Source organism: Tiliqua scincoides, chromosome 14, assembly GCF_035046505.1.
Source record: "Tiliqua scincoides isolate rTilSci1 chromosome 14, rTilSci1.hap2, whole genome shotgun sequence".
Lineage (NCBI taxonomy): Eukaryota > Metazoa > Chordata > Lepidosauria > Squamata > Scincidae > Tiliqua > Tiliqua scincoides.
The window spans coordinates 9,753,247-9,778,077 of record NC_089834.1 but is presented as its reverse complement, the minus strand read 5'-3'; the positions used below and the strand labels follow the sequence as shown (position 1 = coordinate 9,778,077).

The window sequence follows — 24,831 nt, the reverse complement described above, 5'->3', positions numbered from 1 at the left end:
AAAAACCTCCCATGGGGTGTCCGCAGCTGCACCTGGGAACGGTCTGCTGTCTGAAGGGTGCGGCCATGTGGCAACTCTTCCTCCCTTGCCCCCCTCTGCTGAAAGCGACCGGTTCTAAAAGAAAATCTTACAGGCATGTTTGCCGTAAACTCTTGAGAAAACCAGAAGAGAGCACTTTTGGTGTGTTTTGTCTTCCAAACAGGAAAAATGGTCTTTATGAAATATTTAAATAAGAAAGGACAGAGAATCGGAGTAGGAACGGTCTGGTGAGGAGGCTAGTTAGTTGGGTTGGGCAGTCCAGGGATGGATTGTGGAGAGCGCAAATCCACCGTGAGGCTCTTGGCAGGCCTGGGATGGGGTTGATCAGCTGATGCGTGGCTAACTGGGTTGTCCCTGCCTGACTCTTCTTTGTCTGGTGTGCAGGAAAGGTTTCTTGCCAATATTTGGTTTCAGCATCCAGTGAAACTCCTACAGCAGGTGACGAGGCTGGCCTGGGAACTCATCAGTCACGTCTGAATTGTGGTGGATCAGGAGAAGAGTGCGAAGAGCAAGGCTGGCTGGGAAACCAAATCAGAACTCGGAACAAGGATCGAGGAAGTTCTGGGATGTCAGGATTCATTTTGAAATTACAGTCGGCCCTCAGTATATGTGGGGGTTTGGTTCCGGTCTCACTGCGAGACCGGCAGATACAAGGATCTGCTCAATGATGTATGGAGAGGCTGGCTGAGTTTAGTTAGTTAGTTAGTAGACCTTTAATGGCATAAATACATCTATAGCAAATTCTACAAGGCTGGCTGAGTTCTCCCACTCCCAGCCCTAGGAGCCAGGCTGCAGGGGGGAGTTCAAGAAGCTGCCCCAAGCTGTTTAAACTTCTTTTCAAGAAGAGAATTTATTTCTTTTAAACTAATTTTTCAAACACTAGGATTATACAGGGGTCTCCATACCCACGGATCCCATATCCATGGATTCAATTACCTGTGGATCGGGTCCGGGTCTCCCCTCGGTTCTGGAGGCTCCCCTTGCCTCCAGAGGGGTTTCTGAGCTTGGCAGAGGCGGATGACATCTGTCCCTAGCCTCTGCTAGGCTCAGACTGAGCTGAACCGGAGGTGACGCTTTTAATGCCTTATCAGGAAGCCCGGGGAAGCCCTTCTAAGGCAATAAAAACATCACTTCCAGTTTCCTAGTGAAACCAGAAGTTATTTCTATTGCCAAGCTCAGCCTGGCAGAGGGTGAAGAGGGACATCTTTGGCCCCTGCAGAACTCAGGAGCCCTTCCAGAGGTGAGGTGAGGAGAGCTCCCTTCACCTCCAGCAGTGGGGGCAGCCACCCCCCGGACCACAGAGACGGGCATTCATCCATATCCATGGTTGCAATTATCCATGGGGGGCTCTGGAACTATATATTCTGGAGAGTCAGGTAGGTAGGTAGGTAGGTAGGTAGGTAGGTAGAGAGAGAGAGAGAGAGAGAGAGATCCCACAGACACACTCCCTCACACACACAAGGTTCAATAAAAGAAAAGTGTTCACTGTCTGCACTTCTTCTCTTGCCATTATTATTTTTCATGTCATGACTATCACTGTTGTGATATATGCCCCAGGCTTATAGGAATTTACAGGCTGGATAGGGCAAGGCTAGATCCTGATGTCTTGGCCTGAGTACGGTGTAGCCCTGTTGCATCATGGGATTGGTTGATGCAATAGGGCACAGTATGTAATGATGCAAGTCTGGTTCATAGCTTGTTTCAGTGTGAGGGCACATAACCCAGCCTTTGGAGTCAAACACTTTGAAGTACCAACTGTGTCAGCTTGAAAAAGGTCAGGCCTGTCCTGAACTCCGTGATTGTAACAGAGAATGGAAAATGCAGACCTTGACTTTCCAACTCTGTGCTTCAGTTGGATTCAAATTCCTTTCCGTATTTATTTATTTATTTATTTATTTATTTATTTATTTATACCCCACCTTCCTCTTGTACCAAAGGGGACTCAGGGTGACTAACAATAATGCACTATTAAAAGCAATTAAAACCACTGAAACATTAAAACACCCAGGATCATGACAATTTAAAATCATTAAATATTTACTTAATGTAGATCCCCAATCTGGGAAGGAAAGCAAAAAGCTTTGGTTATTTCTACCAAGAGGTTTTAATAGGTTTTCATTCCATTTCCATCACGGGAGCATAAAATACATCATTTCTTAAGGTGACTTAAAAACTTATTCACCGGCTACCTTTCTCTAATACCTCATCCTGGAGTATACAGGAATCAGCGTCAATCTCCAGGAGAATATTAAAAGAAATCCAGAAGATTTTAACAGGACTTTCCTGGCTAAATTGCATTATAGCATGTCAAGGGGAAAACAATCTCTGGGAATATCTTCAGTCAGAGTGGGCACCCCCCAAATCTCTCCCATATTAAGTCGATTTACAAGGGGCACATTCCAGATTAAGAGTGGTGAAAACGGGGAATACTGAAAGACAATATGGTGGAAAGAGACTCTTTTGGCACAATTCTGGTGCTGGTGTAGGATCTGCCCCATCTCCCTTCTTTCCCTGGGTCAAGGGGACAGATGTCTCTTTGCCCTGAGAAGACCTCCAGCCTGCTGCATTCACACATAAGATGCCCATCTCTTCTCTCTGTGAAGCTTTTTGGCTGTGGGCGGCTACAACTGCCTCCCTTTCACCCTGGTCAAACTGAGGGCTGTTCCCTGCCAGGTTTCAAAAACTCCTTCATGCAAATATGTGATGTGATCATTGGCTTTTCCTGTGCAACACAAACTAGCACTAATGTTCTAGCAAGGTCAAGGATCATGGCACAAATTTGCATGTGATGCCATCCTTCAGCTGCAGGGGATTTAAGAGAGGAGGGGGGCAGTCACATCCAGTTGCCTTTTTTATTACCTCCCGAAGGTCTCACTCTCTCAAAGAGCTCACCATGGCCTGGGCTCTGTGTTTCCTGGCCGTTCTCCATTACTGGTCAGGTAAGCAAAAGGGTGATGAACTTGACATGAACATCACCCTGTAATTGGCTGAGAAGAATACAACTGTTTGTATTATGTACTTATGCTTTTGCAAGATATGAAAGCACACACAAAAAAATGAAGACCTTTCTTTTTGCCTTCCTGTTCTCTGTTTTTTCAAGGGGTCCATTCCCAGCCATCAGTGACTCAACCTGCCTCCCAGTCTGCATCTCTGGGCCAAACCGTTCAAATCTCCTGTTCCAGAAGCAGTGGTGGGAGCTGGGATAGCTTTGGCTGGTATCAACAGACAGCTGGACAAAGCCCTCGCTTTCTTTGGTATGGTAGCAGCAGAGGAGAAGGGGTCCCTGATCGCTTCACTGGTTCTTCCTCTGGGACCAATGGCTACTTAACCATCACCAACACCCAGGCCGAAGACGAGGGTGATTATTACTGTGGTGCTGCAGAAGGCACTGGTACATGGAAGTTCCACAGTGGTGCAATCTAATGGGGAACTGAGACAAAAACCTTCTCTCTTCCTCTCCCGAGTGGTGATTCTTGAATAAAACATATTGAATCAACTTCAGCTGAATTTTGCATGAAACTCTTTGAAGCATGAAACGGGTTGGACAGAGAGGCCTTTGAGCCCCTCCTCATTCCACCCACCAACTCGCACAGACCAGCCCCCACCATATCCACACCTGCGATGCATCTACCCGTCTAACTTTTCAAGACTAAAAAAAAGTTTCTATTTATCAGCCTCTCAAACAGATCTTTTTTCCTTTTTACTATAGTGGGGGGGCTGCCTTCTGGAGTGTTTCTTGAGCTCCACGTAGATCAGATTGGGACCATTCTGATGGCCTTGCATTCCCCGTTGCCTGACCTTCTATACGAGCTAAAGCATGTAACTCACGAGTAAACACACACACGGCTTGGTTTCACTTTCCATAGGGTTCAATGCTGTTTCCTTGCCAGCTTGGGGGGTGGGGACTTCCATCTCGAGAGTTTCTTTGGGGCCTGCGTTCATTGGATTGGGGCCATTCTGGTGTCATTGAATCCCCCTTGGCCTGCCCTTCAGAGGCACATTTGCCTACCTGCAAGTAAATGAGAATATGCTGCCCTGTTTCCGTTTCTATAGGGCTCAATAATTTTCCTTGTCTGCTACCAGTTTTTCAGTTTCATGACCCACCATCAATTGGGTTACGACCCATAATTTGGGAAGCACTGTCCTAAAGCTTATGCAGCTAGCATGAAGCCAGTTCATTTGCCCACTGGGATGTTCATACCACCACATATTCAATAGCTTTGCATATTTCTGGAGAGGAGATATTTGGACTCACAGCCCACAGTCTGATTCTTCCTTTCATTTAGGCTGAATAGAAATCATTGCTCTCCTTTAGATCCCTACATCTCCTTATAGACAGTCTCTTTTTAATGCCTGCTATCCTGGCCTTAACCTCAAGGGGGCAGGATTTCGCCACACTGGGCAGAACTTCTTGACTACACATACTGCACCCAGGTTGTAAAATAAAGCAGGAATAGGCTCAGTATTTGGGGGCTTCAACATGAACAAGGAACAGCAAGTAATTACAAGAATTATAATAGTGTTAAAAATGCACAGCTGAAAGTATTTACATACAAGCATCATGCTGCCCAATTGGCAAATAACCACAGTGGGCATTTCAGGAAGTACTGGCTATAGCACACTGTTGAGTAATCATCCCATTATCTAGGCAGTGTTTCTCCAACTGTGGGTCAGGACCCAGTAGGTGGGTAGCGAGCCCATTTCAGGTGGGTAACCATTCATTTCACAATTTTATTTTTAATCTATCAGACTTGATGCTCCCATGGTCCGTGACTGCATTTGGGGAAATATGACAGACCTGTACTTTTAACAAGCGACAAGGTTGTGGTGAGAGCAGCATCAAGATAAACCATGTGAAGTGCTTTGCATCCTCAGAAAATGCTGGACAAGAGCCAGGTATCAGAAACCTTGGCACTGTTTGACCGAGTTACAGGATTTCACGTTCAGATGTGCTTCTTAATTTATGCAGGTTCACCATTGTTGGAGAATGAGAAGTGTTGGCGGTGCATCTTAATACCATCCATCTCCCTTCTTTCCCTGGGCCAGAGGGATAGATGTCTCTTTGCCTGAGGAGACCTCCAGCCTGCTGAATTCACACATAAGATGCCCATCTCTCCTTTCAGTGAAGTTTACTGGCTGTGGGTGGCTACCACGGCCTCCCTTTCACCCTGGTCAAAGTGAGGGCGGTTCCCTGCCATGTTTCAAAAACTCCTTCATGCAAATCCGTGATGTGATCATTGGCTTTTCCAGTGCAACACTAACCAGCACTGATGCTCTAGTGATGTCTAGGATCACAGCACAAATTTGCATGCAGCCCCATCCTTCAACTTCAGGAGATTTAAGAGTGGAGGGGGGCAGTCACATCCAGTTGCCTTTTTTTCCACCACAAGGTCTCACTCTCTCAAAGAGCTCACCATGACCTGGGCTCTGTTATTCCTGGCTGTTCTCCATTACTGGACAGGTAAGGGAAAGGATGATGAACTTGACATAAACGTCACCCTGTGATAGGCCGGGAACAATTCAAGTGTTTTTATTACATACTTATTCTTTTGTAATATCTGAAAGCATAAAAAACAAATGAAGACCTTTCTTTTTGCCTTCTTTTTCTCTGTTTTGTCAAGGGGTCCATTCCCAGCCAACGCTGACTCAACCTGCCTCCCAGTCTGCGTCTCTGGGCCAAACCGTTAAACTCTCCTGTTCCAGAAGCAGTAGTGGGAGCTGGTATAGCTTTGGCTGGTATCAACAGACAGCTGGAAAAAGCCCTCGCTTTCTTTGGTATGGTAGCAGCACCAGAGGAGAAGGGGTCCCTGATCGCTTCACTGGTTCTTCCTCTGGGACCAATGGCTACTTAACCATCACCAACACCCAGGCTGAAGACGAGGCTGATTATTACTGTGGTGCCTGGGAGAGCACTGGTGGTTACAAGTTCCACGGTGGTACAATCTAATGGGGAACTGAGACAAAAACCTTCTCTCTTCCTCTCCCGAGTGGTGATTCTTGAATAAAACATATTTAATCTTCAACTGAACTGTGCCTTTGAAGCATGGAAACAGGTTGGACGAGAGGCCTTTGAGCCCCTCCTCATTCCACCCACCAACTCGCACAGACCAGCCCCCACCATCCACACCTGCGTGCCTTGAGCTGCATGCAAAGGGTACCAAAAGAAGCTTCTTGGAGAACAATGAACTCAAATAATTCTCTTCATCCTTATCTGAGTTCCAGATATACCAAAACTGACACAGGTCCATTTTGGAAAGCAGCAGGCAGGGGAGAGATGCGGCATTAGGGCAACCCAGCTAAGATAAAGCAGGAACGGCACCTGAAGAAGCTCCAAATTCCATTGTCCCACTTTTTCACATTGATGTTCTTCAGTGTACCTTCTTCTTCTTTTTTCCTGTGCATTAATGTGCATGTAACCCCCTCCACACTCACTCACACACACTGTCATCAAGTCTCCCTCCTACCTTCCTCTGCTCCTTCTGTAAGCCTGTCCAGGCAGTGACGACTCTCCTGTCTGTCATGCAGAAATGGCCAAGGTAGAGGGTGGAAGATGGTGGAGGATTTGGTGGCAGTGACTACCCTGTTTCCAGTCCCTCTTCTGGAAGAACAATCAGGAATATTTTTGCATGAATAATAAAATCCTGCTCTCTTTCTGCCTAGCAAGTGTACTCAAGGATACTTGAAAAGCTTCATCGGTGCCCCACGGTGTTGCTAAGATAGTGCCAAGGGTGCGGGCCACACTGGGTGACACTCTCAGGGGGGTGACACCACTACTGGCCAAAATTTTTTAAATCTTGGTACTTTTGAATTATACCATCATGGGGTGTGTGTGTGTGTATGTAATTCGATGTATATCGATGTGTAATTTCTTGCAGAACACAATGAAACAAACGGTATTGAAATATCTCTATTCTATCAACAGTTCTAGCTAACAAAACCAGTGGGGGTGTTCCCCCAGGGTGTTGCCCCCCACCCACTGCATGGGAAGAGGTCCATCATTGGGGTGATGTGCTGGCCTCCTGTACTGGGTGACACAAACCCTAGAGACGCCACTGCTTGTGCCAGAAGGTGTGTGAATCATGGAGCTGGAGTGGGGGTCTTGCCTAACTAGTTCCACTTCCTTCTGCAATGGAGGAGGACCCAAACCACTGACCCAGATATGCTGCTCCTATGTTGCTTCTTATGCCTATGGCAATAGTACTGGATTGTGTAATCATCCCGTTATCTAGGAGGAACGGCTAAAACAGGGGTACAGTCAGTAGTGATCCAGTTCAATGTCTCCCATCCCCCTCAGGTCCCTTCCTTATGTTGTAGGACTCCTCTGGGGCTACAGCGTTTAATGAAAAGGACAGGTAGAAACCCTTTAAATGAGGAATAAGGAAATGAAGTTCATGCACACAACCAACGAACATAGGAGGAATTTACATACAGAGCCACCTTTCAGCTCTGGAGGGTTTAAGGAAGGAGAGGGAAATGGCACCCTTCTGTTTGCTGCAGAAAGCCCTACTCACCTCCAGAGCTCACCATGGCTTGGGTCTACTTTCCCTGGCACTTCTCCATTACCCTCTCCCAAATTCCTGTGGCACACCTGGGGGACCTTTCATGGCACACCAATGTGCCATGGCACAGTAGTTGAAAATGACTGCTCTACCGACTCTGCCATTTCTCCTGTGCTGCTCCTTATGCCTCAAGCAACTCAGGAACAAACCCAAGATGCTTCCCCACTCCAGCCCCTATCACCATAGGAAAACCATAGGTTATTGAGAGGTTACATTTGGGAAAAGAATTCCACCACCCCTCTGACAGTAGCATTGACCTGCAGCAAAGACGTGAAATTCATCGCAGAGCTGTGGCACTCGATCCTTTAGCACCAGGACACACTTTTTAAAGTGATGCTCTATGGCAGGGGTGCCCAAACCCCGGCCCTGGGGCCACTTGCGGCCCTCGAGGCCTCTCATTGCGGCCCTCAGGGAGCCCCTAGTCTAAAATGAGCCTCTGGCCCTCTGGAGATCTGCTGGAGCCTGCACTGGTCCGATGCAGCTGCTCTCAGCATGAGAGCAACTGTTTGACCTCTCGCGTGAGCTGTGGGATGAGGGCTTCCTCCACTGCTTGCTGTTTCAGGTCTGTGATGCACTAGCAGCAGCAACGGAAAGGCCAGCCTTGCATTGTGCAAGGCCTTTTATAGGCTTTGAGCTATTTCAAGACCGTCATTCATTCATATAAGTTCATCTTTAATATATTCATTTATGTAAACTTATGTAAATTTATTCAAATTTTAAATATAAATTAATTCTTTTTTTCCCTGGCCCCCAACACAGTGCCAGAGAGATGATGTGGCCCTCCTGCCAAAAACTTTGAACACCCCTGCTCTATGGGGACCCATCTAAATTCTCAAGACTAAAATAACGTTTCAATTGACCAGCCTCTCAAACGGCTCTTTTTCTCCTTTTTACTATAGTGGGGGGCTGCCTTCTGGAGTGTTTCTTGAGCTCCACGTAGCTCAGATTTGGACCATTCTGATGGTCTTGCATTCCCCTTTGACAGACCTTGGATACGAACATGTAATTCACGAGTAAACACACATGGCTCGGTTTCACTTTCCATAGGGTTCAATACTGTTTCCCTGTCAGCTTGGGGGTGGGGACTTCCTTCTCGAGAGTTTCTTTGGGGCCTGTGTTCATTGGATTGGGGCCGTTCTGGTGTAATTGAATCCCCCTTGGCCTGCCCTTCAGAGGCACATTTGTCTACTTGCAAGTAAATGAGAATATGCTGCTCTGTTTCAGTTTCTATAGGGCTCAATAATTTTCCTTGTCAGCTATCAGCTTTCTAGTTTTGTGACCCACCAACAATTGGATCACAACCCACAGTTTGGGTACCACTATCCTAGAGCTTATGCAGCTAGCATGAAGGCAGTTCATTTGCACACTGGGATGGTTCATGCCCTCCCCCCCATATTCAATAGCTTTGCATGTTTCTGGAGAGGAGATATTTGGACTCACAGCCCACAGTGTGATACTTCCTTTCATTTGAGCTGAATAGAAAGCATTGCTCTCTTTTAGATTCCTACATCTCTTTATACACAACCTCTTTTTAATGCCTGCTGTCCTGGCCTTAACCTCAAGGGGGCAGGATTTCTCCACACTGGGCAGCACTTCTTGACTACAGAGAGTTCCTATACCCTGCACCTGGGGTGTAAAATGAAGCAGGAACAGGCTCAGTATCTGGGGACTTCAACAGGAACGAGGAACAGCAAGTATTAGGAAGAACTAGAATAGTGTTAAAAATGCACAGCTGAAAACATTTACATACAAGCATCATGCTGCCCAATTGGCACATAACCACAGTGAGCATTTCAGGAAGAACTGGCTATAGCACACTGTTGAGTAATCATCCCATTATCCAGGGCAGTGTTCCTCAAACTGTGAGTCTGGACCCACTAGGTGGGTAGCGAGCCTATTTCAGGTGGGTAACCATTCATTTCACTATTTTATTTTCAATCTATTAGACTTGATGCTCCCATGGTCTGTGACTGCATCTGGGGAAATGTGACAGACAAGCGATTATGTATATTCTTTTAACAACAAGAGTCAATGGGACTTGTTCCTGGGTCAGTGTCAGTAGGATTGCAGCCTAGGATTGTTAAAAAGGCCCCTGCTTGATGACGTCATGTCCGGTCATGACATCACTTCCGGTGGGTCTTGACAGATTCTTATTCTAAAAAATGGGTCCTGGTGCTAAATGTGTGAGAAGCACAGATCTAGGGAGAGCAAAAAAACAGGGGTCCAGTAGTGATCCTGTTCCATGTCTTCTAGCCCACTGAGATCATCCCTACCTTCTGTTGTAGGACTCCCATCAATGCATTTTCGCAGCACATGTATGAGCCAATGAGCACACACCAAATTTGCATGAATGGCTATCAGGTCACTGAACGGGATTTAAGACAGGAAGGGACACGTCCCGTATGGCTTTCTGCTTCTTTCAGAAATTCAAACACAACCTCACCATGACCTGGGCTCTGTGTCTCCTGGCACTGCTACATTTCTTCTCAGGTAAGGACAGGTGAATTGAGCCCTTTGCAGACTGATGGGCTGACAGCAAGGCTTTTGTGCATATTGTATAGCTGCATTTTTGTCACATTTGAAAGTACAGAGCAAGGGATTAACATCATGCCTTTCTTTCTTTCTTTCTTTCTTTCTTTCTTTCTTTCTTTCTTTCTTTCTTTCTTTCTTTCTTTCTTTCTTTCTTTCTTTCTTTCTTTCTTTCTTTCTTTCTTTCTTTCTTCAAGGTGTCCATTCTCAGGCAACAATCACTCAGCCTGCCTCCATGTCTGTGTCCCTGGGACAAACGGCTAAACTCTCCTGCACCAAAAGCAGTAGTGGCAGCTGGGAGAACTGGTTTACCTGGGTGCAACAGACCCCTGGACAAAGCCCCCGCTTTGTGATCTTTGGTGGTAGCGGTTACACCACTAGCAAAGGAGAAGGAATTCCAGATCGGTTCTCCTTGTCCTTCTCTGGGAACGTTGGCTATTTGACCATCAACAACATCCAGGCTGAAGACGAGGCCGATTATTACTGTGTTTCTTATTATAGCACTGCTAGCGTGAGCCACAGTGATACATTCTAATGGGGAACTGAGACAAAAACCTTCGCTCTTCCACCCCATGTGGGGAATCAAGAAGATTTCAAGAGCTGAATTTGTCCCCTGCCTGAATCTCTCTGAATGGTAGAACTGGAATGTGTTTAAATCTCCTCTAGTAGGGAGAGCAGATCTGATCGGTCTCAGCTAAGCTGCTTTCTCACAACCCAATCCTATCTATACTTTCCTGGGAGTAAGCCCCACTGACTCGAATGACACTCACTTCTGAGTAGACATGCATAGGACTGAGCTCTTATTCAGCCACCTGAGTTCTTTCTGATCAGACATGGCAGGGACTGAGCCCCTCTCAGCCCCTCCTCTGACCCTCTACCACAAAGGTATTGAAGGGGGAGGGGGCATTTGTCATAACAGGACAAAGTGGTGCTAGGACAGACATAAATTTTGTCTTGAAATGTATAAATTACAGTGCTGTGTTCAAAATGGGTAAATATTTATATTTAAAATCACTTTTCCCCCCATGTCATTTATTGGATCTTTGTACAAGTTTGATTTTTTCCAATATATATGGCATTTGTTTCCATTCAAACATATACAATGCAAAACATACAGAATCAACAGCACCCATCTCTTCGGAATATGTTCACATCCGTGCAGATCAAAACGTAATTTGTACTGAATCTGAAATGCACCTTCACAAAATTCAAACTCATAGAGGCCATGATCACTCCAAAAATGGAAATAAACACAAAGCCATTTGAAAAAGTCAATGCGATGACATGAATTCCCAGTATAGACATGGTTTAAATGGGAGAAGAGCAGCATAATGATGCAAGTCTGGTTCATAGCTTATTTCAGTGTGAGGGCACATCACCCAGCCTTTGGATTGAAATGCTTTGAAGTACCAGCTGTGTCAGCAGGTAAAAGAACAGGCCTGTCCTGAACTCTGTGATTGAAACAGAGAATGGGAAACACAGAACTTGACTGCATTGTTGATTCAGAATTTTGTTCAGAAATTGATGGATTGATACCTTTATTGGCATAAAACAATTTGCAGGAAATAGAGGCAATTAACAACACATAATAAACACAATAAAAGACAATCATTAGCATGATTTAAAATATATATATATATATATGCTGTGATGCCTGCTAGTCTCTTTTGTACCTGCAGAGGGCAGTGTTGGTCATCCACTCCAACTACAGGGAGGAGAATTCAATAACAGAAAGCCCCTCTGCACCTGCAGTGTGAACTGATGAAGGGCAGCGTTCAGCACCCATGAGGTGTATGGACTTCCTGGGGTGTCCTTGGGGACTTCATGCCTCCTTGTGTGGAGAGATCTTTCTCTGCTGAAGCACATAGCTGGGGACTCAGGGCTGGCCTTGATTTGGAACATTTCATCATCTGAAGAGCCCATGCATGGATTCTCCTCCTCTGAGGAAGCCCCTTGAGGCCTGAATAGCTTTTCCAACTCTGTGCTTCAGTTGGATTCAAATTCCTTTGTTTGTTTGTTTGTTTGTTTGTTTGTTTGTTTGTTTGTTTGTTTGTTTGTTTGTTTGTTTGTTTGTTTGTTATCCCCGCCTTTCTCTCGTAGCAAAGGGGACTCAAGGCGACTAACAGTAAAATCAATACACTATTAAAACCAATTAAAACAATTGAAACATTACAACCCCCAGGATCATGACAATTAAAAATCATTAAATGTTTACTTAATGTAGATCCCCAATCTGGGAAGGAAAGCAAAAAGCTTTGGTTATTTCTACAAAGGAGTTTAAATAGGTTTTCATTCCATTTCCATCATTTGAGTATAAAAGACATCTTTGGACGAGGTGACTTAAAAACTTATTCACTGGCTACCTTTCTCCAATAGCCTGTCCTCGTCCTGGAGTATACAGGAATCAGCATCAATCTCCAGGATAAGATTAAAAGGAATCCAGAAGATTTTAACACGACTTTCCTGGCTAAATGACATTATGGCATGTCAAGGGGAAAACGATCTCTGGGAATATCTTCAGTCAGAGTGGGCACCCCGAAATCACTCCCATATTAAGTAAATTTACAAGGGGCACATTCCAGATTAAGCATGGTGAAAACTGGGAAAATAATAATAATAATAATAATAATAATAATAATAATAATAATAATAATAATAATAATAATAATGAAATATGGACTAATGGAATAATAATAATGGTGAAAAGAGACTCTTTTGTCCCAATTCTTTTGTCTTCTTGTGCTGGTGTAGGCTCTGTTCCATCTCTCTTCTTTCCCTGGGTCAAGGGGACAGATGTCTCTTTCCCCTGAGGAGACCTCCAGCCTGCTGAATTCACACATAAGATGTCATCTCTCCTCTCTGTGAAGCTTTCTGGCTGTGGGTGGCTACCACTGCCACCATTTCACCCTGGCCAACGTGAGGGCTGTTCCCTACCAGGTTTCAAAAACTCGTTCATGCAAATCTGTGAGGTGATCAATGGCTTTTCCTGTGCAACACTAATGAGCACTGATGTTCTAGCAAAGTCAAGGATCACAGCACAAATTTGCATGCAGCCCCATCCTTCAGCTGCAGGGGATTTAAGAGAGGAGGGGGACAGTCACATCCAGTTGCCTTTTTTCCTCCAGAAGGTCTCACTCTCTCAAAGAGCTCACCATGGCCTGGGCTCTGTGTTTCCTGGCCGTTCTCCATTACTGGTCAGGTAAGGAAGACGATGATGAACTTGACATGAACGTCACCCTGGCATTGGCCAAGAACAATACAACTGTTTGTATTATATACTTATGCTTTTGCAGATATGAAAGCACAAAAAGCAAATGAAGACCTTTCTTTTTGCCTTCTTGTTCTCTGTTTTGTCAAGGGGTCCATTCTCAGCCAACGGTGACTCAACCTGCCTCCCAGTCTGCGTCTCTGGGCCAAACCGTTAAACTCTCCTGTTCCAGAAGCAGTGGTGGGAGCTGGTATAGCTTTGGCTGGTATCAACAGACAGCTGGACAAAGCCCTCGCTTTCTTTGGTATAGCAGCAGCAGAGGAGAAGGGGTCCCAGATCGCTTCACTGGTTCTTCCTCTGGGAACAATGGCTACTTAACCATCACCAACATCCAGGCTGAAGATGAGGCTGATTATTACTGTGGTGCCTGGGAGGGCACTGGTGGTAGCAAGTTCCACAGTGGTACAATCTAATGAGGAACTGAGACAAAAACCTTCTCTCTTCCTCTCCAGAGTGGAGATTCTTGAATAAAACATATTCAATCAACTTCAACTGAATTGTGCCTGAAACTCTTTGAAACATGGAAACAGGTTGGACAGAGAGGCCTTTGAGCCCCTCCTCATTCCACCCACCAACTCGCACAGACCAGCCCCCACCATCCACACCTGCGCGCCATGAGCTACATGCAAAGGGTACCAAAGGAAGCTTTTTGGAGAACAGTGAACGCAAATAACTCTCTCTTCATCCTTATCTGAGCTCCGGTTATAACAAAACAGACACAGGTCCATTTTAGAAAGCAGCAGGCAGGGGAGAGATGTGGCATTAGGGCAACCCAGCTAAGCTAAAGCAGGAACGGCACCTGAAGAAGCTCCAGATTCCATTGCCCCACTTTTTCACAGTGATGTTCTTCAATGCACCTTCTTTTTACTTCTGTAAAAAGAATTACTTTTTTTTACTGTTACTGAGCATTACTGTGTATTTTCCCCTCTACGCACACACACATCAGGGCTCCCTCCTCCCCTCCTCTGCTGCTTCTGTAAGCCTGTCCAGGCAGTGATGACTCTCCTGTCCGTCATGCAGAAATGGCCAAGGAAGAGAGTGGAAGATGGTGGAGGGTTGGTGGCAGTGACTACCCTGTTCCTGGTCCCTCTTCTGGAAGAACAATCAGGAATATTGTTGCACCAATAATAAAAACCTGCTCTCTTTCTGCCCAGCATGCGAGCCCAAGAATACATGAAAAGTTCAACTTGAATCTGTGCCTGGTGGCATCTTTGGGGGGGGGGGGAGGCCACACCGAGTAATGCGCGGATGTGTGTATGACATCACTCCTGCCCAAAATTTTATTCTTGGTACTTTCCATTAATACCATCGTGTTATATATCAATCAATGTGTAATTTCATGCAGAATGCAATGAGACAGACTGTGTTGAAATACCTCTATTCAATCAAAAGTTATAGCCAAAAAACCAGTGGGGGGGTTGGGGTGATGGTGTATCCGCTCGCTCACCGCCTGGGGTGTTACCCCAAATACTGCATGGAAGCAGGTCCGTCGTAGGGGTGATGCGCTGCTGGCCTTCTGCGCTGAGTACCGCAAACCCTTGTGACGTCACTGTCTGTGACAGAATGTATGTGAATCCTGAAGTTGGAGTGGGGACGTTGCCTGACTAGTCCCACTTCCTTCTGCAATGTTGGAGGACGCAAACCGCCAACCCACATAGTTGCACCCAAACAATCCAAGCGGAGGGTCCCGGAAGCAGAGAGCAGCAGAGAATGTGCCCTCCAGGTGAAAAGCTTCAGATATCTGAGACAAGCAACATCTGAGGCGTAACCATTTCCAGCTCTCCTCTCCTGCTACAACCATATCCTGCCGTGACCTTCACTTTTCCAGCTCCACCTCCCCCAGCAGTCTGAAGGTCTCCTCATCCCTCTAATGACTCTGTCATTTCTCCTAGGCTGCTCCTTAGGCCTCAAGCAACTCAGGAACACACCCAGATGCTTCCTCCCTGCAGATGCTCAACCCCCATCACAATACCCGCCTTTTGCAGGATTCCTGTGTCACCAAACTTTCCGGGCCACGCAGGTCTGCTGGTCTAGTGCACAGTGCCATGGGGATCGCTTCTGTGTGTGGTACATCACAACAGCCCGGCATAAACAGTGGGAAGTCTCGTGCTGGCCCACCCAGGCCTCTTGCGCCGGAAGCCCCAAGAGAGGAAAGGACTGCACCAAGTAGCACAGAAATGATCTGGTGCAGGGGGAAAGTGGGGAGGGGTGGAATGGTGCAGGAGGAGGGCAGTGACTGGCAGGGGGTGCGTGATTGGGACCAGAAGGGGGAGAGGTGGCAGCAGAGGCTCCTGGGGCCAGACGCTACCTCCTTCCTGGCCACATCCATCAACACAAGGCCACTCAGATTTGTGCCACAAATTTGCTGGTGTAGATCCAGTAGTCCCATAGCGGCTGCTGGAGCTCTCCCCAGGAAATGGGAGGAATTGCTGCAGACGTCTGTTCCCAACTGTAACTGACCTCACAAGCCTGGAATGGAAACAACTGCACACACTTCCCCTGTCTCCAGCCCCCCCTCCTATTCCTTTGTTGGTTCCTTTGTCTCAGTTTCTAGATTGTAAACCCTTTGGGGCAGGGACCTCTCTTTTCACTCTGTGTAAACTGCCATACACGCCGATGGTGCTATATTAAGCAATCATTATGATCAGGTGCTAATCAGTTACTTCATGTAGAATAGAAGGCGATCAGGAGAAGGTGGACAGAAGCCCAATTCGAGAAGTGATAACTCAGCCCCTGCACCTGAGCTGCGAAGGGAGGCAGTAAAGGACTTAATATGTAGGAGGTGGCCTTCCGGAGGCTTCCTTCATGCACTGAAATCTAGTGCAGGGCAGATTTGCATGCGAGACCATCCTTCGGGTCTGGGGGATATAAGAAGGAGGAGGAAGTTCCATCCAGTTGTCTTTGTCCTCCAGGAGGTCATCATGATCTGGGCTCTGCCTTCCCTGGCGCTTCTCTCTTCTCTATCAGGTAAAGGGAGTGGAAAACAAAGATAAACTAGACCTAAGAGGACAAGAACCACAAATTGGTTTTGATTGTATGTTTCTGCTTTTGTGATGTTTGAGAGCACAGATCATGAATGAAGTTCTTTCTGTCTCCTCTTTCTCCCCTTATGAAGGTGTCCATTCCCAGCCAACGCTGACCCAACCTGCCTCCCAGTCGGTGTCTCTGGGCCAAACCGTTAAAATCTCCTGCATCGGCAGCACAGATGGGAGCTGGAGCAGCTATATTTCCTGGTATCAACAGAGAGCTGGACAAAGTCCTCGTTTTCTCTACTACAAAGACAGCACCCGAGGAGAAGGCGTCCCAGACCGATTCACTGGCTCCTACTCTGGGGACAATGGCTACTTAACCATCACGAACACTCAGCCTGAAGACGAGGCCGATTATTACTGTGGTGCCGGGGAGAGCACTGGTGGTAGCAAGTTCCACAGTGGTGCAGTCTAATGGGGAAGTGAGACAAAAACCTTCTTCGTTTCTGACCAGATTGCGTACTCAAAAACACCTGAAAAGCTTAATGCAATCTGTGCCAGATTCAGTGTGACCATAACTCCATGAACATAACATAGATCCGTAGCTTTCATCCATAGATCCATAGCCCATGATCCACAGAGAACATAGATGAATTCCACAGGATCCATAGCTTTGGAACAGTCTCCCCTTCCCGCCAGTGATCCTGCCCCCTTGACTCTCCTTCTGACTGAATCCCACATGGAAAGCCCCACCACCACCACCCGGATGCTTCCTCATTCAAAACCTAACTCTCTGAGGGCCCGATCCTATCCATCTTTCCAGCACTGAAGCAGCCTCAGTGTCGCCTTGAGGGAAGGGAACAAACATACTTTGAGGAGGCCGCCGTGACTGCCTAAACAGGATGCAGCAGATGCCCCCCTTGGCACAGCTGCATCAGTGCTGGAAAGTAGGACAGGGTTGGGCCCTGAGCAAGCAGCTCTCCCTTTCCTTTCGTGAGGCAAAGGCTGTACTAAGTGCCGAATGGCAGTACTGCAGCTGAGCAGTTCAGGAATGTCCAGCTTGGGGAAAGATGGCAACTCTTTAGTTCTCCTCTGCTGGGCAAGGGGTGATTCCTTCTCCATAACAGGGCTCAGGGTTGGAATGTGGCAAGAGCCAACTGAGGCCCAGCAGTTGAGCCACAAACGAAATGGAGGGACGGTTCCTTCTCCCTCCTCCACAAGCTGCCCTCCCTCATCCTCCTGAAACAAGCAAGGGCTGAAGCACATCTTGGAAGAAAGAATGACACAAGAGGGGTTTTTGTGCTTAACCATCAAATCACACATTGGGCGAATGTCTCCAGCTCATGCCCACAAACAGTTTCTCTGGACCTATAAGTCAAAGGGATAACCCTCATGAGCCCTAAGGGGGGAAGATGTGAAGTAAAGCCCTAAAGCTTGCTGAACCCAACCGACAGAAAAAGAGAAGGCAGACCTTGGGGGGGGGGGGGGGGGTGTGATCATAAATTGTATAACTCCCGAGGATGGATTCAGTTCTCATAATTGATCACTTAAATACTGACATTCATGAGCACAAGACATTGCAGAGTCATATAAGCACAAATGTAGGTCTCTGCCCAGAGGAGCCTGCATACTAACAGCAACTCTGTGGCTTTTGAGGGTAGGACTGGAACCAATGGGTAGGAGCTACAGAGAAGTCAACTGAGGCTAGACATGAATGCGGAATTGAGTTTGCACCGCTCACATACTATCAGTACGTGAAGTTGATGCTCTGCACTCCGTCTTCAGTGCAAAGGCTTTGTGATTCTGTGCTGTAAGATTCTGTTGTAAAATGTTGCAGGTTGTCTCTGGGATGCTGCGACCTCAGCTGTGAGCATTGCGGGGAGACGTGGATCTATTTTCTCCACAGTTGGCAAAGTCAGACGTCCTCAGGGACCACCTCCACACCCTGCACCTGTGAAGCTGGGAGAATGCTTGTGCGCATGACTGTTGTGTACATGACTGCTCTTCCTTCCCAGCTCACTTGTGCATGGAGAGGTCAAAGTCCATGCACCACTAGCTCTGCCCAAGAACGGTGAAATATCACTTCTGCACTTTTGCTCTGGGGAAATAAGTACAACACTGGCGAGAACTTGACTGATATATATCATGAACTTAACTTTTATATATAGCTTAAGAATAGAAACCACGTCCCCCATGGTGCTTTATCCCTCTTCATATGCTCAAATATTAAGTTGCATCCAGCAAATCAAATACACAAAAATAGAGAGAGAATATAAATATATAATAAAGGTATAGAGTAAAAAATATAAAATATATTTATAAAATATAAATAGCAGATATATTCTCTCTATAGAGAATATATTCTCTATTTATATTTTAAATATATATTTTATATTTTATTACTTATTCATATTTATATTATATATGCCTATTTATATATTTATTTATACTCTCTGCCCTGAACCTGCCCTGATTGGAGCGCACATCTTTTCCCACCTGCCTACATGCCTCCCTCCTTCTCATCCCGCTCCCTGGACTGGAAAAGGAAGAAGAAATGTGGAGGAATGGCGAGTGCTGAGCTGAAATGTTGGAGGTTAGGAGGAGTAGAGCCTGACTCATCATCCAGTAAGGGGACAGAATTTGGCCTGGTGCTTCAAGCATCAAGAGGTCTCCAGCTGGCCCTGAAGAAGGAGGATATTGCTCAGTCAATGGGTGTGAACCAATTTGCATGACTGGTGGTTCTGCATCTCCTGAGGGATTTAAGGTGGAAGAACAGCCATCTAGAGAGACACTTTTGCCTACAGAACTCAAGCTCCTTCTGCCTTCCACCATGGCCAGAGTCCTCCTTCTCCTCACTCTTCTCAGTTACTGCTCAGGTAAGGGCTGGAGAACCCACACTGGTCTATGTGCTGACAACAAAGCACTTTGGTCTATGTGCTGGACGCATTATAGGAAGATGGGGATTTGGTGGAAATCGAGAACATACAATAAAATCCTGACTTTGTCTTTTGCAAAGGTGTCAACACACAGCCAACGTTGACTCAACAGGTCTCTGAGTCCGCGTCTCTGGGACAAACAGCGAAACTCCCCTGCACAAGAAGCGGCGATGGTAACTGGGAGGGCTATTTTCGCTGGATTCAGCAGAGACCTGGACTGGCCCCCCGCTTTGTCCACTGCAATGGTTGCAGCAGAGGAGAGGGGATCCCGGATCGGTTCACAGCCTCTGCCTCTGGGACCTCTGGCTATTTGACCATCACCAACCTCCAGGCTGAAGATGAGGCTGATTACTACTGTTTTCACTGGTACAGCACTGGCAGCATGTTCCACAGTGGTACAGTCTCATGGGGAACTGAGACAAAAACCTTCTGCCTCCTTCACCACAGTGGAGGAACTGAGATTCCTCAAAGCACTTCATTGTAACTGTGCCTGATCCTCTCCAGCGACAGATTTGGAGAAAGAGTCTAGTGGGTTCTTGTGTGTGATTGTGACTGTGTGTGTCTGTGTGTGCCCATGATAGAGCAAGCCTTCTCCACCTAGGGAGGTCTTGCTTTGGTCAGGGCTTTGATGACTCCACAAGCTCACATTTTTTGCCTGGAAAACTATGATGGAAAAGGGCATGATTTATTGAGCATTAGAGTCAGACCACTTGGCCCCATTCCCACTTCCAAGTTCAAAGAAGCTCCCACCGCCCAATACAAACAATGCAGAATACATTAATGAACCCCAATGTCGTTTGAGTGATTCCGAAGAGTTTTAGTGCTGGTATGTTGGTACACTTTGCCCTGAAACATGGAATGGACTTGAATAGCTTCTCTGATGACGTTGGGAGGGTGTTGGTTGATTGACAGTGACACGCAACTTTGGATTCACGGATTGGATTATCAGGAGATGCCAGAGAGCCTGCTGCACCCTGGGAAAGGACCAAAAGAGAAAGGGAGGACATGATGCAGAGGAATGGGGGATGATGACATGATGTCACAATATCTGCCTTGGGTCTGCAGGGGGAGATCTTAGACCAGGTTCATCACAATGCTTAAGATCATTAAATTATCTCGAGGAGAAAGTTCTCCTACTTAATGGGGCAAGGTGAGAAACCCAGCCCCTTTGGTGATGTAGTATTTCTGGAATGGAAAGGGGAGTTTCATCCAATAGCTCTTGAAGACAATGAGAAAGCAGTTCATTTGCATATCAGGGTGGACCACAAGTCCTGGAGGCTCTTAAGACAGAGAGAGAGGGTGCTGACCACTGCGACACTGTTCCAGGACAAATTTCCCAATATGTCTTGGGTGATGCTTCTCCTTCTGCTTCTGACTTGCTGCTCAGGTGAGAGGATGTGGTGTTAATAGACAGCTTTGAAATGGATTTCAGGATCCTCATTCTCATGATTTTTTAAAAGAGATAAATCCACGTTCAATCTCCTTGATGCACCAGATTGAACGTGGAATGTGGACACACCAGGCGCCCTTGCTGTCTGTTGGCTTCTGTCTTTGTTCCCAGGGGCCCACTGCTACGCGACTCTGACTCAGCCCCTGTCCCAGTCTGTGGGTCTGGGGAACTCAACGAGACTCACCTGCAGCCTGAGCAGCGAGCATCAGAACTATGCTGTCGAGTGGTACCAGCAGAGGGAGGGGCAGGCACCGCGGCTCCTGCTGTACACAGAGCCAGCGGGATCCCAGATTGGTTCTCCGGTTCCAAGTCTGGAGGCGAGCGCTTTTTAAATATCGCCAATGTCCAGGCCGAGGATGAGGCCACGTACTACTGTGGTGAAAGGGAAGGTGTGTACCCACAGTGATGCAGTCTGCAGGGCAGCTATTGCAAAAACTTCTACACCAAAAAAGGAAGGAGAGAAAGTTTTTGTTCTGGAGGTGGTTTCAGAAAGTCTTTTCAGAGATGCCCTCAGCAGCTGGAGAGGAAAGCAAGTCATGATCTCAGTCAACCATTCAAAAATCTCTCTTGGGGTGTCTGTAGCTGCACCTGTGGACAGCCTGCTCTCTTTAGGACCCAGCAATGTGGCAGATCTTCTTCTCTGCAGCAAATCCCTCCTCTGATCAGTCTGCGATTGCTTCCTCACTCCCACAGGGACAGCAGGAGGAAAGCAGGATGGGCATGAGATTCTGCCTTCAACAAATATTTAGAGGGAAGGGGGGGTAGCCTGATCCCTACCAGAATCAAACAGGCATCTCTGGGTTCATTATTCACTTTAGCGGAGAAGAAAATTGCACCAACGATGACATGGACACTACCCAATAGGCACCCACCAATCTGCAGACATTGCCCCTATTTCTTGGAAATTGTTCTATGCCAATAAAGGTATCAATCAATCAATCAATCAATCAATCAATCAATCAATCAACAGACACATTTGAGGCATGACCATCATCCTAGTAACAGCACTGTCCTTTGCTGTTACTCAGAAGTAACTCCCATTGATTTCAGTTGCGCTTATTCCCAGTGAAGTACATATAGGATTGTAGCCTAAGAAGAACCACTGGCTTGTGCGAAATGCATCCTCGAGTGTGTTGAGAACATTCAAAATCTAGTGAATATATTTTGCAGGACAGAAGGATGTAATTGTGTCCACCCAAGGCCAGTGGGTTCCAAAATATTGAATGAATGAATGTCCCCCCACTGCATAAAGAAACATACTTTGTGCTTCGTTCTCAAGCAGGGCAGAGAGCTTGAACCGGATGGAATTTTGGTCTCCTCTTGCAAGGCAGGCTCTTTATTCAGGCCAATTGTTAAACACTCTAAGAATAAACTAAGAGATACAACACCCCAGGGTTCAAGGAACCAGATCAACAGCAGTCCTTTTGTTCTGCATAGCACATCATGCTCAAAGCGCATCATTGGCACTCCTCCACACAGTCAGACACACATAAAGGAAAGATCACATGCTTGTTCATTATTGACTTTTAAATGGCGATATGAACTCTGCCCTGCTTACAAGGAAGTAACTTTTCTGCTTATAAGGCTGCAATCCTAGCCACAGTTACCTGGGAGTAAGAGCCATTGACTACAATGGGGCTTACTTCTGAATAGACAGGCATAGGATTGGGCTCTAAGTATCACTACGTCTTACAGTAAGCAACTCCTGATTCACAGCTCTGTTTCTTGTATATCACATCTACTTATTTACCTGACTCTGGATCCAAAAATTACTCTCCCCTGTCTCAGTTCAAAATCCCTCGCACACTGTCTATCCTAATAGGGAGCATTCACTAGTGACACATCCTTGAGTAAAACTGTGTTCTGGGTACCACCTGTTGAAAATACTCATTGGTTCTGTTTCCCTGACAGACTGTTGCAAAGACTGCTGTCACTGTGGTCTCATTTCCCTCCTGGATCAAGCAAGAGGCTCTTCCCAAAGTTCTGAATCCTCCCCTTGATGCAAATTTGCACTGTGGCCATGCGCAATGCTAGAACATCAAAAAATGCTCAGATGGAACCTGAAGCTTTAGCACAGCCAATGAGCACAGAACAAGTTTGCATGCCTGGTCCTTGTGTCGCTCTGCAGCATTTAAGACCACAGGGCTGCGAGTCCCGTCCTGTTTTCTGCTTTGCTCAGGAAGTCAAACTCCTCCAGGTTGCTCACCATGACCTGGGCTCTGGGTTTCCTTGCTCTTCTCCATTACTTCTCAGGTAAGGGTGTGAAGGCTGAACTTTGCACAGACGGATGAGCCAACAACAAGCACGCTGCAGATTGTGTATTTGTATTCTTGGGATGTTTTAAAGTACAGAAAAAATGAGCTTAATGTCCTACTTTGTGTTTTCTCTTTCTTTCGTCAGGTGCCAGTTCTCAGGCCACAATCACCCAACCTGCCTCCATGTCTGTGTCCCTGGGACAAACTGCAAAACTCTCCTGCACCAAAAGCAGTGGTGGTAGCTGGAATGCTGGGTTTAGCTGGCAGCAACAGACTCCTGGACAAAGCCCCCGCTTTGTGATCTTCGGTGGTGGTAGTTACAGCACCCAGAAGGGAGAAGGAATTCCAGATCGATTCACCTTGTCTACCTCTGGGAACGTTGGCTATCTGACCATCAACAACGTCCAGGCTGAGGACGAGGCTGATTATTACTGTGTTTCCTGGTATAACACTGGTAGCGTGTTCCACAGTGATACACTCTAATGGGGAAGTGCGACAAAAACCTTCACTCTGCCTCCCCAGGGTGGCGAATCAAGAAGACTCAAAGAGCTCAGTTGGTCCCATGCCAGAACCTCAGTGAGTTATTGCATGTAAAGGTCCTGCAGTTCCATCTTCTTTTGAAAGGGAGGACTTATCTGATTGATCTCAGCAGAGACACTTTCTGGTTTAGCTACCTGAGTTCTATATGACCAGAGATGGCAGAGACTGGACCCCTCTCTGCCCCTGTTCTCACCCCCTCTAGTCATGTGGTGCAACAGCCCAGAAGGGGCTGTTGGGGGATATTTGTCATATTGGGACAAAAGACATTATAACACACATTTTGTACTTAATCAGAAATGTACAATTACAAAATTCAAACGTGGAGATGCCAGAGTCCAAAAATGGAAGGAAGGTCATTTTTAAAGCATAAATGCGATGACATAAATATCCAGCATATACGCTGTTTAAATGGATGAAGATCAACGTAATGATTCAATGCAATTCTAGCTCATAGCTTGTGTCAGTGTGAGGGCTTATGACCTCGCCTGGCATTTCTCAAACAGTGGGTCAGGACCCACACATGTGGGTGGCGAGCCAATTTCAGGTGGGTCACAGAGCATCTAGCTCAGTTGCCATTGAATATACAGAGCTGAACATACAGGATCCAGAGCTGCTGGGCAGGACAGTCTCCTGGTGTAAGAGAGGCAAGATGCCACCTAGATAGGTGGGAAGATGGGACACTGGAAAGCGGAGAGGGCTGTGTGGTTGGAGAAGAATCCAAGTCTGCTTTGACTTTCAAGCAGGAATGTTTGAATTTTGTGCTATGCAAAATAGCAGTTGTGTAATGGGACATTTTCTGATTACGGTTTAGGTTTGAAAACTAAATTGATGATGTCACCTCTGGACGTGACATCACTTCCAGTGGGTCTAGTCAGTCAAGTGAGTCTTAGTGCTAAAAATTTTGAGAACCACTGCTTTGTAGGGCTTCTCTGATGTCGCTAGCCTGGTTTTCACCTGCAGAGGGAGGCGTTAGTCCTCTGCTCTGCTTCCAGGGTGGAGAATTCAACAACACAAAACCCCCTTGCACCTACAGGGTGAGCTGATGCTGTCCCATGCCTGAACCTCTGGGAGTGAACACATGTAAAGGTCCTGCAGTTCCATCTTCCTTTGAAAGGGAGGTCTAAGCTGATTGATCTCAGCAGAGCACACTTTCTAGCTCAGCTACCTGAGTTCTTCCTGGCCCAAAATGGCAGGGACTGGCCACCTCTCTGCCCCTGCTCTGACCCTCTGTTGTCAAGTCTCTAGCCTATGTACCTGCAAGTGAAACAACTGCATACACTTCCACC

General features: G+C 46.6%; 1 gene segment (V, D, J or C); it reads left to right on the top strand.

Annotated features, from left to right (window-relative positions):
* The first annotated feature begins 13,280 nt into the window (after positions 1 to 13,280).
* On the top strand, positions 13,281 to 16,839 carry LOC136634449 (immunoglobulin lambda variable 2-8-like). The segment is given in 2 exon segments: positions 13,281 to 13,326; positions 16,511 to 16,839. Coding segments are annotated over 2 exon segments (375 nt in total).
* Positions 16,840 to 24,831: the final 7,992 nt, after the last annotated feature.